General features: G+C 35.1%; 1 protein-coding gene across 4 annotated transcripts in view; it reads right to left on the bottom strand.

Annotated features, from left to right (window-relative positions):
- LOC118182611 (uncharacterized) overlaps positions 1-15,644 on the bottom strand; it is an 826,788-nt gene that overhangs the window by 69,266 nt on the left and 741,878 nt on the right. For all 4 annotated transcript variants that reach the window (XM_035352007.2, XM_035351999.2, XM_035351994.2 and 1 more), the window contains one exon: positions 7,405-7,561. In XM_035352007.2, coding sequence (XP_035207898.1) covers positions 7,405-7,561 — 157 coding nt within the window. The remainder of the gene's footprint in view (positions 1-7,404; positions 7,562-15,644) is intronic.

The following is a 15,644-nucleotide window of genomic DNA, read 5'->3' as shown; positions in this document are numbered from 1 at the left end:
GGAGGTCAGGTTAAATTCATCAACACATTCTCAAATCGTGTAGCATAAATCCGGCAGAAACGACAAAAACCATAAAATGTAACTAACTAATCAGCAGTGATATTCACAGTGTCCGCAATTATCCTGATGTTAAATCATATGATTTCCATTGTTATATCATGCGGCAGAACAGTCATGGCATGTTTTCAATAATCAAGCCGCTCATAAAAACGACCCCCCAAGCATAATACCTCACCACGGAATCTTAATGCTCCGCTGTACATGTATGGATCAACTGTTCGCCTGGTGGATGGCGTACAGCGTACCCTCATACAGCCATCGATATAATGAAAAAAAAAAAAAAAAAAAAAAAAAAAAAAAAAAATGAATTGTCTGACTAGGCAATTCTTTTCCATTGCTGCATGGACCAGTCACGATGTTCTCGAGCCCACTATAGTTGTAAACGTCCAGAAACTCGGTTAACAATGGCACATATGAGAGGCATCTGCTGTGACATTACACATTTAGTAGAATCTCACGAATTATGTGCTCAGAATAATGATGAGTCGGTACTACCGAACCGGGTATTTTGTAATGGGTACTTAGTTGCAATGGGTACTGAAAATCGGTACATCCAAGTACCCGTTACTTCAGTACCGAAATCGGTACTCACGTACCCGTTACTCCAGTACCGAAATCGGTACTTTTCGGCATTCGTTATTTCTGTTTCGTTACTTCTGTACCGAAACGGGCACTTTTCGGTATTCGTTACTTCTGTACCGAAATGGGTACTTTTCGGTATTCGTTACTTCTGTACCGAAACGGGTACTTTTCGGTATTCGTTACTTCTGTACCGAAACGGGTGCTTTTCGGTATTCGCTACTTTGTAACGAAAATATGCGTCTCTTCTCGGTATTTCGATATTCGTTACTGGAGGATCGATGAGGGTTCAGCTCACTTCGATTTTGGTACGAGAACAGTAGTATCTGGTTGTATTTGCGAAATGGTGATATGCGCTTCCTGTGTCCATGAATGGCCTGCTCTTCAGACACTTCCGTAGTTGACATGTTTTCTGATATTCAAAATCTTACTCCGTACAGATAAAATCAAACACGTGGGGACGTGGCAGAGTTCCTTCAGTGCGCAAAATCGTTAGTTGCGTATTTCGGTACTCCAAATCGTTACTAGGGCACTTCGGTACTCCAAATCGTTACTAGGGTACTTTGGTCCTCCAAATCGTCACTAGGGTACTCCGGTACAGCAAACGATTACTCTGGTATTTCGTTACTTCGGTACTCCAAATCGTTACTTGGGTACTCGGTACTTGAAATCGGTTTTCGGTATATTTCAAAGTAACGGTTACTTGAGTAACGGGTATTTTGTACCGGGTACTTGTCTGTACCCGTTACTCTCGTACCGGGTACAAGAAAGTACCGAAGTTGCCCATCACTAGCTCAGAAAGACTTGTGCTTGGATCTGCATTGCATTCAGCTGTTAACATAGCTACCAGGAGACGACGGCTTATTAGGCTTCACCAAGCGGAACGGTGTTTGATGTCCATATTTGTTGATTAGGCATGGAATGTTCAATGCCTCGTACTTTGTTAAAGGTTATACTGCACTCCATCAACTTTTCATAGGTATTAAAAACGGCCGCTTATGAAAATCTGATGAGTACAGCCGTTCCGGAGGTACTCGCCTTCGAATCATGAAAATCTGGCCTTCATCAGTAACCTTCCTCACCAAACGCATTTGTAACAGACAAATGACGTATCTCCAGTAGCCATTTTAATATTCCACCCTTATCACGTACCATCTTCGTCATATAAATTAATAAATACTTGAGAAATTGAACCCATTTTTTAAAATAACAAAAATTTCTATTGTTTAGACAGCAATTTCTTAAGACGTTCAAAACATTTTAGTTTTTTAAATATTACAACAGGGGAGTGTGTGTGGGGGGGGGGAAATCTGGCTCTTATGCATGGAATTTTTTTCACCATAGATGAGTTTTTATCAAAAAAAGCGACGGAAGTAACTCGGTCATTCTACTCCAACAGCAAAATATTGCTTGGGACTAAATTAATATGATTTCACTCGCACACCGAGATCAGACAGGCGTCAAACTTAACCATTGTCAAGGAATCGGAGATTGAAGGAAGAAATTTAAAAACTGGGCTCTGAAGTTTCGCTATAATCCAGGAACGCAAGCTTTGATTAATAAAAAATTAAATTATTTATCAAAATAATGCTAAATTATTACTGTTAATTGATATTTATTTTGCTTTGAAACAGTTAATCGAAAATAAAATATTTTCTAATAAATTTGTTCTATTTAATTCAAAGGAATGTAATATAAAATATGTACTACAAAAAGTACTAGAAAAAGTTATGTAATTCAATAAATGCAAGAAACATCGAGTAATTTCAATCCTCTAAAGGTTAATGAACGCTCTAGAGAAAAACGGAGCTCCATTTTATTTAAACTCCAGTTAAGTCAGCTATTTTTAATATGGTAGTTTCTTCTCTTGTCTTTCAATTTCTATAATTTTACATAGAGTGTTGTGATTCCGAAAAACAAGAAACGAAAACCTGGCTCGTATTCATGTTACACAGGGGGAAAACCACGAAAATACTGAAGCAGCCAGCCCATTCACCAGGATTCGAACCTCGGTCAAACTATCAGCATTCAGCTGTCTTATCCAATCGGCTCCATTTGGTAAAGAAATGATGCACTAGATAATGTTCAAGATCAAATTTTTCAAAAAATTTATAAGTTTAAATAATTCAAAGTACTGATGTACTTTTACGTGTTTAGTCGCTACCTAGTCATCTGACATTTTACCAAACAAAAGATTTAGAATTAACTGGAAATCCCGGGGAGAAAATTCCTAAAGGCCAGGCGTGAAAAAGCACTTTGCATAAATTCGGGGGACCTCCAGCGGCGTAATGCCATTCCTTGAAGCGATCGGGCTACGTGCCAGAACATCCGTTGTAGTACCATCATCCGCGTCGGTTTATTGCAGTTCACACACTCATTCAGTTTTAGGATTTCAACCCTCTATGTCTTTGCACTTTTGCAAATTTTCCCATCATTCTTTTTGTTTATGTAGCAACCGAACACAGGATTTAAACAAAAACACACCGTGAAGTCCAAATCGAAGGTTTATTTCAGCGAACAGTAGCAACGGAACAGAAAAAAAAGCCAGCCCTCTTTTTATCTGTCGACAAGTTGTTCAACACGAATATACTCGATTATCATATACTTGACTAGGTAAATATAAATGCCACTTTTTAAATGACTGTTGCGCTTTTTAATTGTCCTTCACATTACCATAATTCAATAACAAAGTAGAATATAATAGATAAATGAAAACTATACATTTAAAAACACAAGGAAGAGGAGAGACTTCTAAATTTTTGTTCACTAGTTGCTTTCTTATATTACATTCTTCAAATTCAATTTTTTAATGCCTCAAAGACATGTTTTATTGTTTATATTACGTGACTTTCGCTGCCAGAAAAGGATATCTTCCTTTTTCCGTGATTCCTGTTTCCGCGGTTGTCAAAATCATTCCTGTTTCCGCGAAATCATCAATCTTCATTACCCCTTTTCCCAAAGGGGTTACATAGTGTGGGGGGGGGGACCAAGTGGACCTTGGCCTCTCCCGAAAGTAGGAAAGCAAAAATTTTTTAATTTAAAAAGAATTTTTAAAAGAAATAATCCCAAAGTATTTACGATCTCAGATCTTTGCATGAATGAAGAAAATACTGTATTTAAAAGGAGAGAGAGGGAGATGTTAAAAATCTGCGATGATTTTTGGCAATGAACTAAAAAATCGTTTCCTAAAGTAAAAAGCAATATTCTTCCAAAATTCTGCATTAAAATGAGTTATAATAAAATCTTTCAGAATGCATATTTGTTCTAAAATGACGCTTTTTTCTTCTAAAAAAGGACTATCAGCGGCCGAGCGGTAAAGTAGCTAAACACTGGTAGTTCGGTCCGAGGTTCGAATTCCGCGAACGGGCTGGCTGCATGGGCGTTTTCGTGATTTTCCCCATGTGTAACGTGCATACGAGCCAGTTTCCCTTAGAAAGTCCTCCACGAAGGCATCCCTACCTTTAGGCAGATAGCCCTTGAGGCTTTGCCACAATCACACACACATTTCTTCTAAAACGACTACTTCTTTGGTCTCAATTGCGCTTTTGCAGCTTTTAATTCTTTCATTTATGCAGATCCAATAAACTTCTTTTTCCTTATTTTTATTCTGAATTCGCCACTGATAACCTTTATAAAGGGCTAAAGGTTTTTTCCTTTTAGCTCCAATAATGTCCAAAACATCCATATTGATTAATATAAGATGTGCAAATAACAGCTAATATTGTAGCAAAATTACAAATGGAATGAAACCTAAGATTTCAAAAGGAGCCTAAACTAAGACACGTCTTCAATCTAACAAAGGCTAACTTATTCACAAAAAAAAAAAAGAAAAGAAAAGGAAAAAAAAAAAAAAAAGAAAACCAGCCCAGCTCTTTTTAAGACTCATCGTGACATCTCCTGAAGAGCTGTGGGACGGTTACTGTTCTCTCCGATTTCGCGGGAAAAGAAAGAATTTTGAAAAACGCGGAAAGGGGAATCGCGGAAACAGAACTAATTCCCAGAAAGGCTGCTACTTCCATACCGAGAAAGCCTCGTGCGCAAGCGACGCATTGAGAAAAGTGCACAGTTATGTTATGAAAATTTACATCCTTTTTCTTTATTAAGTAAGACCTAAGTCTTGATGTACCATTGGTGTTTGATGAAATAAAAGTTTTTTATTCTGCATTGGCTGTACAATTCGATAGCAAGATATCATTTTATCTTCCGTTTCTTGAATTTCTGAGGATTAATTCTTTCACCAGTAAGTTTATTGTAACGATTTAGTTGAAAATTGTTTCAGGTTGTTACACTAGAATCCGAACATGCATATCAGACAAATTTTTCATAATTATTTTAAAGTTTTTTTTAAAAAAATTCTGTTCAGAAGCTGCTAAACTGACATTATTTCTTTCATTATTTTTTATATATTTTTCTTTTCGTTTTTTTAAATCAGAAGAATAAATTTTTTGTACTGAACAAGTATAGTCACTAACAGAAAATAAAACAAATTTCCTATACATAAATAGTACTGCTGAACAATGTATTCTTAATCAAAAGAAAATCTACTAGACTACATAGCAGTTTTACAGCATTTTGTATCTGCTCAGCAATTCACATAAAAACAAAATCATGCAAATTTCTTCGCAGTGTTACTTACGGATAACGGATAGCAATATGTTTTTTTTTTTTTTTTTTTTTTTTTTTTTTTTTTTTTTTTTTTTTAAGCACACCAAGCTTATCAGCCTAATTGGAAGGGTGCCTTCGTGAAGGACTTTCTAAGGAAGCTGGGTCATATATGTATACATGGGAGGGGGGAACACGAAAAATCCGGGCAGCCAGCCTGGATTATAACCCTAGTCAGAACTACCAGCATTCTTACTGTTCGGCCGCTGGTGGGCCGGACAGCAATACGAACAGACTCATCAACTGCAAGGGATTAACTACCCTAAATCTTACGTAATATTTGATCTTCAAAGTGAAGACGAAAACTGAAATCCAAGTCCAAAGTAAACATTAGATATATCTTGGAACCTCAGAGCAATTACGTACCTGTTTTTCCAAGTAGATTAATTGTGTACCTGCTTTTTCAAGTACATGAGTTTAGGACAAGACACCTGCCTAACTATAAGATCTCTTTCTTCATGTTACTAAAAGAATGATTAAAAAATTATTTAAACTACCTTCTTGAAATGAACACACTTTATAAATTTCATAGATAAAGTACTCACGTACAAGCATATTTTACAATTAATCCAACGTCTTAAAAAATTATGTCGACATTAAGAATATTATAATTATTAACAATATTTCAAAATGAATCTCTGCTCCACTGACTGTAATTACAATACAAAAAGTAGTAATTTCGTTTCGAGAGGTTCGCGTTCCTCTTCTCTCCATCTTATAAATAGTTAGAATTCATTTGTACAAATGAATACTTTCAGATACCTTATAAGAATACTGAATAACACACTGCGCAACTTACTCTGAGAAAACATGAAACGTTTGTCATGAATTTAACATTATCAATATAAATGACCTATTTTGGCGAACATACGAAATAAATCTTAAATAATCACAACCTGAAGAATTTTGACCCAAAGAAAAATTAAATGTATCTTCGAAACACTGGCAAAGAATTATCGCCCAGGAATTTCTAATTTCATCTTTTCTGATCCATGACTCATATTTATTGATTAGAAATTTCAAGATCTTGCCTTATCTGGGGAATGCATAATAAAATACCACAGCAGATGAGACTAATTAAATCCTGTAATTTAGATGTGAGGAAGAGATGAATAGTTTTGGTCTTCCCCCAATGTTGAGGCTAAATAGTGTTTTCAAAGCTGAAGTTTCCTTCAACCTTACCATCAAGCAAACTTGTCAGGATGCTCGCAAGGGAAGTTTGTGGAAGGGGAAGACGGACTCTCTTGGACACGCTGAATTAGGGGAAGCATTTGGCGTAGCATTGGTGGTGCGAGAACCCCCGGAATGTTCATGTACCGTGACACGCTGCTCCCACAGACTGGCACATGCTAGCTGCAGGTGACTCACCACCCTGTCACCCAGGACTTACAGACAGTCCTGCTCTAACTTTAAGCACGGCTGTGACAAGAAAAACACAAAGCCGACTTGCTGCCATTAAGCATGCCAACACGACAGCTGTTAGCTGATAATTACTAAACTGGTCGTTAAAACAATAATGGTTGTTTTACAATTCTTTCAGTTTAATGAAAAATTAATTTTTTGATTTTCTGCATATATAATTGATATTAAATAAGGAAACAGACATTTTCAGGAGAATACTAATGCGCATTATTTCACTACAGTACATCCAACGGTAGACATTTTTCATGCATCCAGAAAAGTCGATTTGGTGCTTCCAATATGTTAAATTGCGTTAAACTAGACTTTAGGTATTCACTAACTTTGAAAATAAAACCGATAAAACAACTCAGTTAAAATTCTCTTCACATCTCATACCAATCTAAATAAAAATAAATAAAAAATAGAATAAAAAAAATTAAGATCAGCAGCAATTAAAGTGCAATGAATTACAGTGAAAGTAATACAAAGTAAGCGTTCTCCACTGATGGAGGTCAATAAGAGCCCAGCGTCTTTAGATAGGCCATCATACAACCATTCCTTTTAAAATTCTCTTAAGTTCTCGAACAGAAATTTACATATATATTAAAATCAGTTCCAAACGTTATCAGAACATGCATTTGTTTATTATTTGGCATATATATACATATTTTTAATAAATAAAACAATAGAAGACAAACCCACCTCTCTCTGCTGCTGCTGTGCAAGTATTTGTTCCCGCACTTGCTGAAGGTGAGCGATCATTTCTGTTAAGACGCGTTCTTTATCCGAAATACTTTTCTCAGATAGGGCAGCTTTGATTGCTTCGCTGTCCATCAGCAAAGTACTCCCCTCGCCGCTCCTGCAAAAAATTCGAATTTGTCACATATCATATATAGTAAGTTCTCAAGCATCAGTGCAGACTGAATTTGCATTTGAGTACATTTAACCAAATAATTAAAGATTAACAAATAAAGCTCAGCTCTCCGAAATCAATGGTTCTCGGCATTACGCGTCTCCGGATAAGAAGTTTTCTAAAACAAATAAATAAATAAAACTGAGTCTTTTCATATGTTGTATTAAAAATTGGCTTTACCTTTAAATTTAGTCATTTAAATAAAAAAAAAGGGGGGGGGAACACACACTCCTCACTTGAAGTTACTATTTTTAACTATTAAAAAGATTCCATGAAATTAGAAAAATGCGTTATGAAAATGATAGCATTAGTTTGTGGCATTTAGGTATAAGTTTTCCGAACAAAACGTTATTTTAATTTATTTCTTTCCTTTCTGCCACGAAGCTCGCTCATTCCAGAATTTAATTTTAAAAAGTTTTAGAGATTTACGAACTAAGTGTGAGGAGATTAGTCTACGTTCCAAACGAAGAAATTTTCTGCAAGATTGAAGAAATGTTGACGACGCTAATGCTGGCCTTGCTGGGAATACTTTAGACTGAGGTTACAGCCTGTTTGGTAAGTAAGTGTTTGAAATTCTGTCGCGGTCTAGGCAATCTGGTAATATCTAGTCATATTAGATTTAAATTGCTACATTTATATCCTTTCTGAAAGGAGACTGACATTTAAACCAGGTACAGGTTGTCTGGTAAATTTATGTTTTCATATTTAAGCACTCACAAGTAGTGAGGTAGACAAATAGAAGTGTTTTAATTCTGTTTGATGGTTAGATATTCGGTTGGTGATAATTCGCATCACTGAACAAGTGTAATACGTTATTGATATAGCTAAGTTATTTGAAATTCACAACAGGCCTTCGTTACAAGTTGACCTTATGAGTACCCCCCCCCTCAAAATAACAAGAAATTTTTATTTTAAAAAATTATAATATCCCGCAAATAACCGTAACCTTCTAGTTTTAAAATTCTCTCTCTCAGATTATTATTACATCAAATATAATCTATTATAAAGAAAGGCAAAAATTTAATTCGGAGCATTTGTTTTAAACCTCTTTTGTGATTAAATTAAAAGTTTTAAATAGTTATGTAGAGAGTAATTTATTCCCATTCAAGGAATTCTCATTTTATAAGAAGTCCAGCGGCCGAGCGGTAAAATTGCTGAACACTGTAGTTCGTTCCGGATTTGAATCTCGGCGAACGAGCTTGCTGCATGGCGTTTTGTGTAATGTGTATAAGAGCCAGTTTACCTAAGAAAGTCCGCCACGAAGGCATTCCTCCCCTTAGGCAGATAGCCCTTGAAGAATATGACCAGTTCTCCTATATCTCCCACCGAAGGCACCTCACTCCCTAGAATTCAAAACTTCGAATAATATGCATTTACATAAACTTTTATACAGACTTACTTTTTTGACAACATTAAACAATAAAATTATTTATTTACCTAAACATAAAACAAATTTCTATTTTAACAATTTTTTAATTTCTGTTTATCATTTTCCGCTATGATGTATTATATATATTTAATAATTACATAACATGTTAAAATTATTTAAAAATTGAGCATAATTAAATTGTTTAATTAACAACATTATCATTCTTTAAAATTTGATTATAACCTCCTATTTTTTTTTCATAAAATATCAAATGACTAATTTCATTCAGTACGGTTTTAAGCTTAAAGAAATCGTTGAAAAATTCAAAAGAATGAAATTATTACATTCATTCATTTAATTACGTTTTGCTTAAATTCATACTCCAATAAAAGTTTTTATAGTTTATCAGTCAGTCAATTTTAATCGCATTTATGCGCATTTTCTTCAACATCAACTTTCATCTCTTTAGTCCAGAACAGACGTTAGTCTCGAAACTGCATTTTGCGTCGAAACACTTGAATGCGTTTGTCACGCTGTATTATATTTAAAGAAATTAAATAATGAAGAATCTGCAACAATGTATGTATGATTCTTGCGCTGTGGGGGGGGAAGGAACCTACAGCCATCAAATTTTAGTCTTTCACTCGAACATGGGTAGAATTTTAGAACCCCGAATTTTTAATTTCGAATTTGTTTTATTATTTATTCTATATTTTGTAAAACTTTTAACGAATTTGTGATTAAAAAACTCAACGATTTCAAAGCGAGCAGTGGCAATACTGTACGGAAAAAATATATATATATATATATATATATATATATATATATATCTCAGAGACTGTATCGAAAAGTATAAAGATATGCATTTTTATGTATTTGGTGATTTTGCTGTTGAATTGAATTTTATGTGGCGTAAGCTAAAAGAATAAAAAGTTTTGTAAAGCCATCTTGGTAAGAAAAGCGAACATTGATTTAAATTGTATATATTGTTGCTGTTGAATTATATAAGGCATAAATGCGAAGAAAATGATGCTTAATAATAAAGCTAAAAAGACCAAAAAATTGGGTTAGTATTAGTGAGTGTAACAGCAGACTGGTAGACTGTAAGCTCAGCAAGAGTGTAAAAAACCTAACAACCAACCTTTTAGGTACCCGTTAAAATCTGAAAACTTTTTTTTTTTTTTTTTGTTATTGTTTTGTTTTTTTAATCTTTACTGAATTTCAATTTAAACAGGCGATATCAGTTATTCAGTTCCCTTTGCCATTTCATATTAGTAAACAAAGAATTAAACGTTAATGGGAAAAAGAATATAATTCAGCATTTCGACGAAGGTCTGCAATAAGAATTTAAGTGCTGCGTTTTTTCTTTTCTATGTGTAAAAGCAATTATTCCACAAAATTTGCCGTTGCAATCATCGCGGACCCGTAAAAGATGTCAATTATAACTCGCGGCTCCCGAAATGCCGGATAGATCAACACAGCATATAATTTTCATGGTACATATTACGTATGTTAGAATTTTTTGGTAGTGAAAGTACTAGTATTTTCTTTTTAATTCACTTTATTTTCTTATTGGTATGCAAAGAAAAAAATATAAGAAGCTTTAACAATTATTAAAAACGAAAATAAAGCAAAATTTGCTTTATATTCAACATTTATTTAAATATGAACGAGTTGTACTTGAGTGGTATACTTTAGAAAGAAATCAGGCTGCCAAAAAAAAAAAAAAAAAAAAAAAAAAACTGAATCGTAATAATGGAACTACGTTATGTAATCATATTTTTCTTATTACATTTAAAAGGAATTGTAAAATACTTTATGCAGTTCTTAATTCAATAAACTAGTTTTTCGGGATTATTTTAACAAATAAAAATGAAAAATATAAAAATTGACATTGGCAAGGTAATTTATTATTTAATTTTTTAAAATTTCTTTACAAAATATTTTTACTATTCTTCTGGTTTTTTATAGGCGTATATGTTTATTAACTTTCCTTCAAATTAATTTATTTTGGTGTTTTTATATTTAATTTTTAAACTATTAAATTTTTGGTAAAAACGACCTGCTTTATAAATTCAGTAACACAACAACCTTGAGTTTGGCGTAGATTTAAGTCAAGATCTCAATCGAGGGCAAACAGGTACAGGTCCCTCTTTATCAAGAACAAAGAAATCTGCAAAACTTGTGTTTATCGGTTCCTGTTTTATGCGAAGTTCGTATTTTTTGACAAAGAAATCATAGCTCCACAGTGTCAAAAAACTGGATTTTTGCCATCCTAAATCTGTGCTTACTGTGACATTTGTCTCTGCTAGCTCAGATAGACCCCACTGTGAAAGGCCCAATGAAGGGTTCAGACGAGGGCTTTACGGACACAACTGGGTTAAGCCCACCTTCCGTTGCTGGCAATCGACTACGAAACCTACGTCGAGGAAACCGCTACACTGATTTTGTCTAAATGTCCTCAGGAAGCGTTCAGACGGAGGCTTTATTGTCACAAGTTGCGTGAGCCTAACTTATGTTACTTGGCAACCAGCCATTGCTATATCACGGTCTTTGTGTAAGAATTTTGTCTAAATATTTTAACTGTTCAACATTACGCCAACCTAGTATAAGAACCAACCAAACATACCGAAATAAACATGAAATGACATCCGGTCGATGATTTAGCTGCGTCAGTTGCACATTCACGCAAGTTAACTTCCTTGACTCGGTATGGCTTAGATGCTGTTCCACATACAGTGGATGGACAAAAATATGGAAACACCTTGTGAAATGCATGTTTGAAAAGAAAAATTGATTTTAATGAAATATGTAGGTGGCGCTGGCGTTTTTGACTACTGACGCCACCTATACAACTTCGTAAATGTGCTAAACAGTTCAGTTGTTGTCGGAGTACTGTTATGTGAGGTTGTCATTGCATTATGTCAGAGTTAACAGACTTCGAACGTGGGCAAATTGTTGGAGCTTGTATGGTAGGTGCTTCCGTAAGCAAGGTAGCCGAGGTGTTTAGTGTTTCAAGAGGTACTGTATCGAAGATTTATTCCGCATAGTTGAAAAGCGGAAAAACATCATCTGCTAAATCACAGCGCGGACGAAAGTGTGTCCTGAGTGATCGTGACAGACGATCATTAAGGGCAATTGTAACGATAAATAAGAAGACCACAGCTGCAAAAGTTACTGCTGAAATGAATGTTGTGTTACCAAACCCTGTGAGTACCAAAACAATGAACTTCATGAACAGGGAATTGCTGGCCGTGCTGCAATTGAGAAGCCACTCATCAGTGATGCTAATGCCCGTAACAGGAAAAGGTGGTGTTTAAGGACTATAGAGCAGTGGAAGCGAGTAATATGGTCTGACGAGTCTTCTTTCACATTGTTTCCCACTTCTAGCCGAGTTTACGTCTGGAGAACGCCATCTCAAGCCTATAATAATACAGACTGCTTGTTGCCTGCCAAGAGTAAGAGTGAAACATGGCGGGGGTTCTGTTATGGTTTGGGCAGCCATATCGTGGTTCTCTGCTAGCCCCATGATAATTGTATCAGGGCACATGGCTGCCAAGACTTATGTGAACATTTTGGCCGATCAAGTTCATCCCGTGGTACAAACTTTGTTCCCCGATGGTGATGGTGTCTTCCAAGACAACAAAGCCCCTATTCACACAGCTCACATTGTCCAGGACTGGTTTTCTGAGCACGAGGATGAGTTGTCCCATCTCGCCTGGCCACCACAGTCACCAGACCTGAATATTATCGAACCTTTGTGGTCTACATTGGAACGGAAAGTGCGTTTTCGTTATCCACCGCCAACATCGTTATCTGAACTTTCCACCGTTTTGCAAGGAAGAATGGTATAATATTCCCTTGGCAAACATACAGGAACTGTATTTATCCATTTCGAGAAGACTGCAAGCTGTTTTGGATGCCAACGGGTTTCCTACACCATATTAAGCAAAGAAACATGTTTTTTTAAAGGTGTTTCCATACTTTTGTCCAACCCCTGTATGTGTAAGAAGCTAATGACTTTTATGCCTTATGTCAATGACAATTGTGACAGCTAGGCTCCCTTAGTTTCCCTCGACTCTACTTAACATCTCACAGGGTCTCTGTCTCACCAAAAATTCATATAATGTGATTTACTTCTAGCTGTACCTTTAAATCTACCTAATGTGAGATATGAGATAATCACTGAAAATACTTATGCTTTCTGCTTCTTGTTTGAAGTAATTCTTTAGAGTATTGTATCTTATAGCCACAGTGTACAAATTCCACGAATCATAGAACTTGGATCATATTCCTTTTCTTCTTATGACTCTAAAAACAATTTCTCCACAATCCCTTTTTGTTGCATCTTTTGAACAGAAGCTATGGTGAAGGAAAAAAATTCTTTTGCTCTTGACGAAGAGAACCTGAGCCCGGTCGTCCTAGAAATCGATAGTTTTGATTTATATTCACGTCACACATAAGGCTACTACTATTCTTCCTAATTTTAAGATTAAAATGGCGTTTCATGAAGTAGCTCTGGAAACATCTGGCATTATAAATCTCAAAACAAACCTATTTATCCTAAGTATTTATGGAATATGTTGTGTGCTTATTACTGTGGTTAAAACATTCGAACATTAACTACTGAAAGCCACTCTATGTAAAGCCATGCAAAGATATAGAATTCATTTCACTGAAATGCCTTCCAAACCTACGCAGAAACCCTTCGGCAGGTTCTAAAAATCTTTGCTTACGTTCACTTAACAAAGAACGTTGTTCTATATACTATTACAATACTCCTTTTTATGCATTAGGCATGAAAACAACACGAAAAAACGTTTGTATTGGTGAATTGTGAACTCTGTAAAAAGAATCCTATTTAAACTGGCAAAAAGTTTAGTCTACGATCTCAATTCTTTAAATAAAATTTTCTCTAATGGCAGAGGCGCTCCGTCGTTTAAACAAAGCTCATTTTTTTCCGAACAATATTATGTTTATGTCTAAATCTGTCATTTTCCCACTACGCAACATGTATTATCGTTTTCGCTAATAAGCAGTGTGTAATATACATGATTCTGTCAATACTTCATTCATTCTTCAAACACCCAGTGCACGGAATAGAAAGCATCTAGAACAGGGGTTCCCGACTATGGAATATGCCCCCTTTTATATTGCCAGGGGGGGGAACGCAGTCAATTTGCTTGTTAGGTATTTAGTTTATGAATGCAAAAATGTATATTATATATTTTGATATTTATTTACCTTTTCTGCACTATTTTGGTTTAATTTATAAAACACATTAAACAATAATCTAAATTTAAATAAATTTTTATGTATTTTTCGAGTTTGGGAAAGAAGTGGGAGGGGTAGCGAATGATTGTTTAAGATATGGTGAAAGGGGTGCATAAGACAAAAAAGGTTGAAAACGCCTGATCTAGGGCAATACATGTTCAATTGGACGCATTAAAAACACTTTCAAGCCTGCACTGCTGATTCATCTGCAACTAAATTAGGTTATTTTTATAATTAATAGTTTGTCGTTTGAGTCCAAAAAGAACCCCCCCCTTTTTTTTGTGGTTTCTTTTACTGTACCACTAAATTTAATTGACCAAAACTTTGTACTAAATAAATGTTTCCATAAAAATCTAATGTTTAATTGCATTAAATGATTTCCCATATGCTAACTGAGCTACACGTTATAAAGCATCAACTCTTGTGCAAAAGATATTTATTAACTTTTTTAATTAGGTATATTATTTTCGCAAGTCTGGTCAACTCAAAAACGTTTTTCTTACTATAAACAACTTCTGCTACAGTCAAAAATGAATCGTAAATTCCATTCAGCAAAATATTTTGCATTTCTTATCGTAACATCATGAGAATATACGAGATGTTTAAAAATGATTTTACTCACAACTAAATAAATTCTTCTTGAACGGCTTAGTATTGAAACAGCTCGTTCCAAATTCAACCTTGACAGTTTTATTACCAGTTCAGCTTTAAAAGCGAATAACTCAGTTATTTCATTCCCAAATGAACTCGATGCGGAATTATTCTTTCATTTCATTTGTAACAGACACTGAATTTTAACATCTCCTTTCAAAAACAAAAGAAATTAAAATTAAATGGTGTGATCTCATAAAAACTTTTTCTTTACTGCTAACAGAGTAGCAGACTAATTATTCCTCATTTTCCCAGATGATTTTCAGCTTTAAGGACATGTCATCATAAATCACGCGCTTAGGAACCCCTTTCGGGATCACACTTTTTAGGGAATTTTTGAAATCCTATCATAATGTAGTAAGTACAGCGCAATATGCTAACAAGAGAAACAGAAATAAGAGCTACTATAATTTGGTTCCTTGGAGGTAAGAAATCTTTCTTTCTCCGTGTACGGTCCTTAAGAATGAACAAATGCAAAGACAGGCGAATTCAAATTACATGCTATAAGCTATTAGGTAAACAACGGAGGGGAAGAATTGAGACATCCAATTCATCCTCATACGCTTGTTTATACGAGAAGCAGAAACGAGACTCGACTTTCCAACGGATAGTTCTGATTCGAGCAAGAAGTTACGGATGAGTTCAGCAAAAGTCTAATCGTAACATTATCATTCTGAAAACCTATGGTCCCAGCTTAAGAATGTATCACATAAGGTAGACTAGTGGTGTCAAACT

This window comes from Stegodyphus dumicola, chromosome 7 (genome assembly GCF_044657685.1).
Source record: "Stegodyphus dumicola isolate Sdum_Otavi_A_Nest chromosome 7, ASM4465768v1".
In the NCBI taxonomy this organism is placed as follows: domain Eukaryota; kingdom Metazoa; phylum Arthropoda; class Arachnida; order Araneae; family Eresidae; genus Stegodyphus; species Stegodyphus dumicola.
Note: the sequence above shows the minus strand (reverse complement) of the source record. Positions and strands in the feature narration are given on the sequence as shown.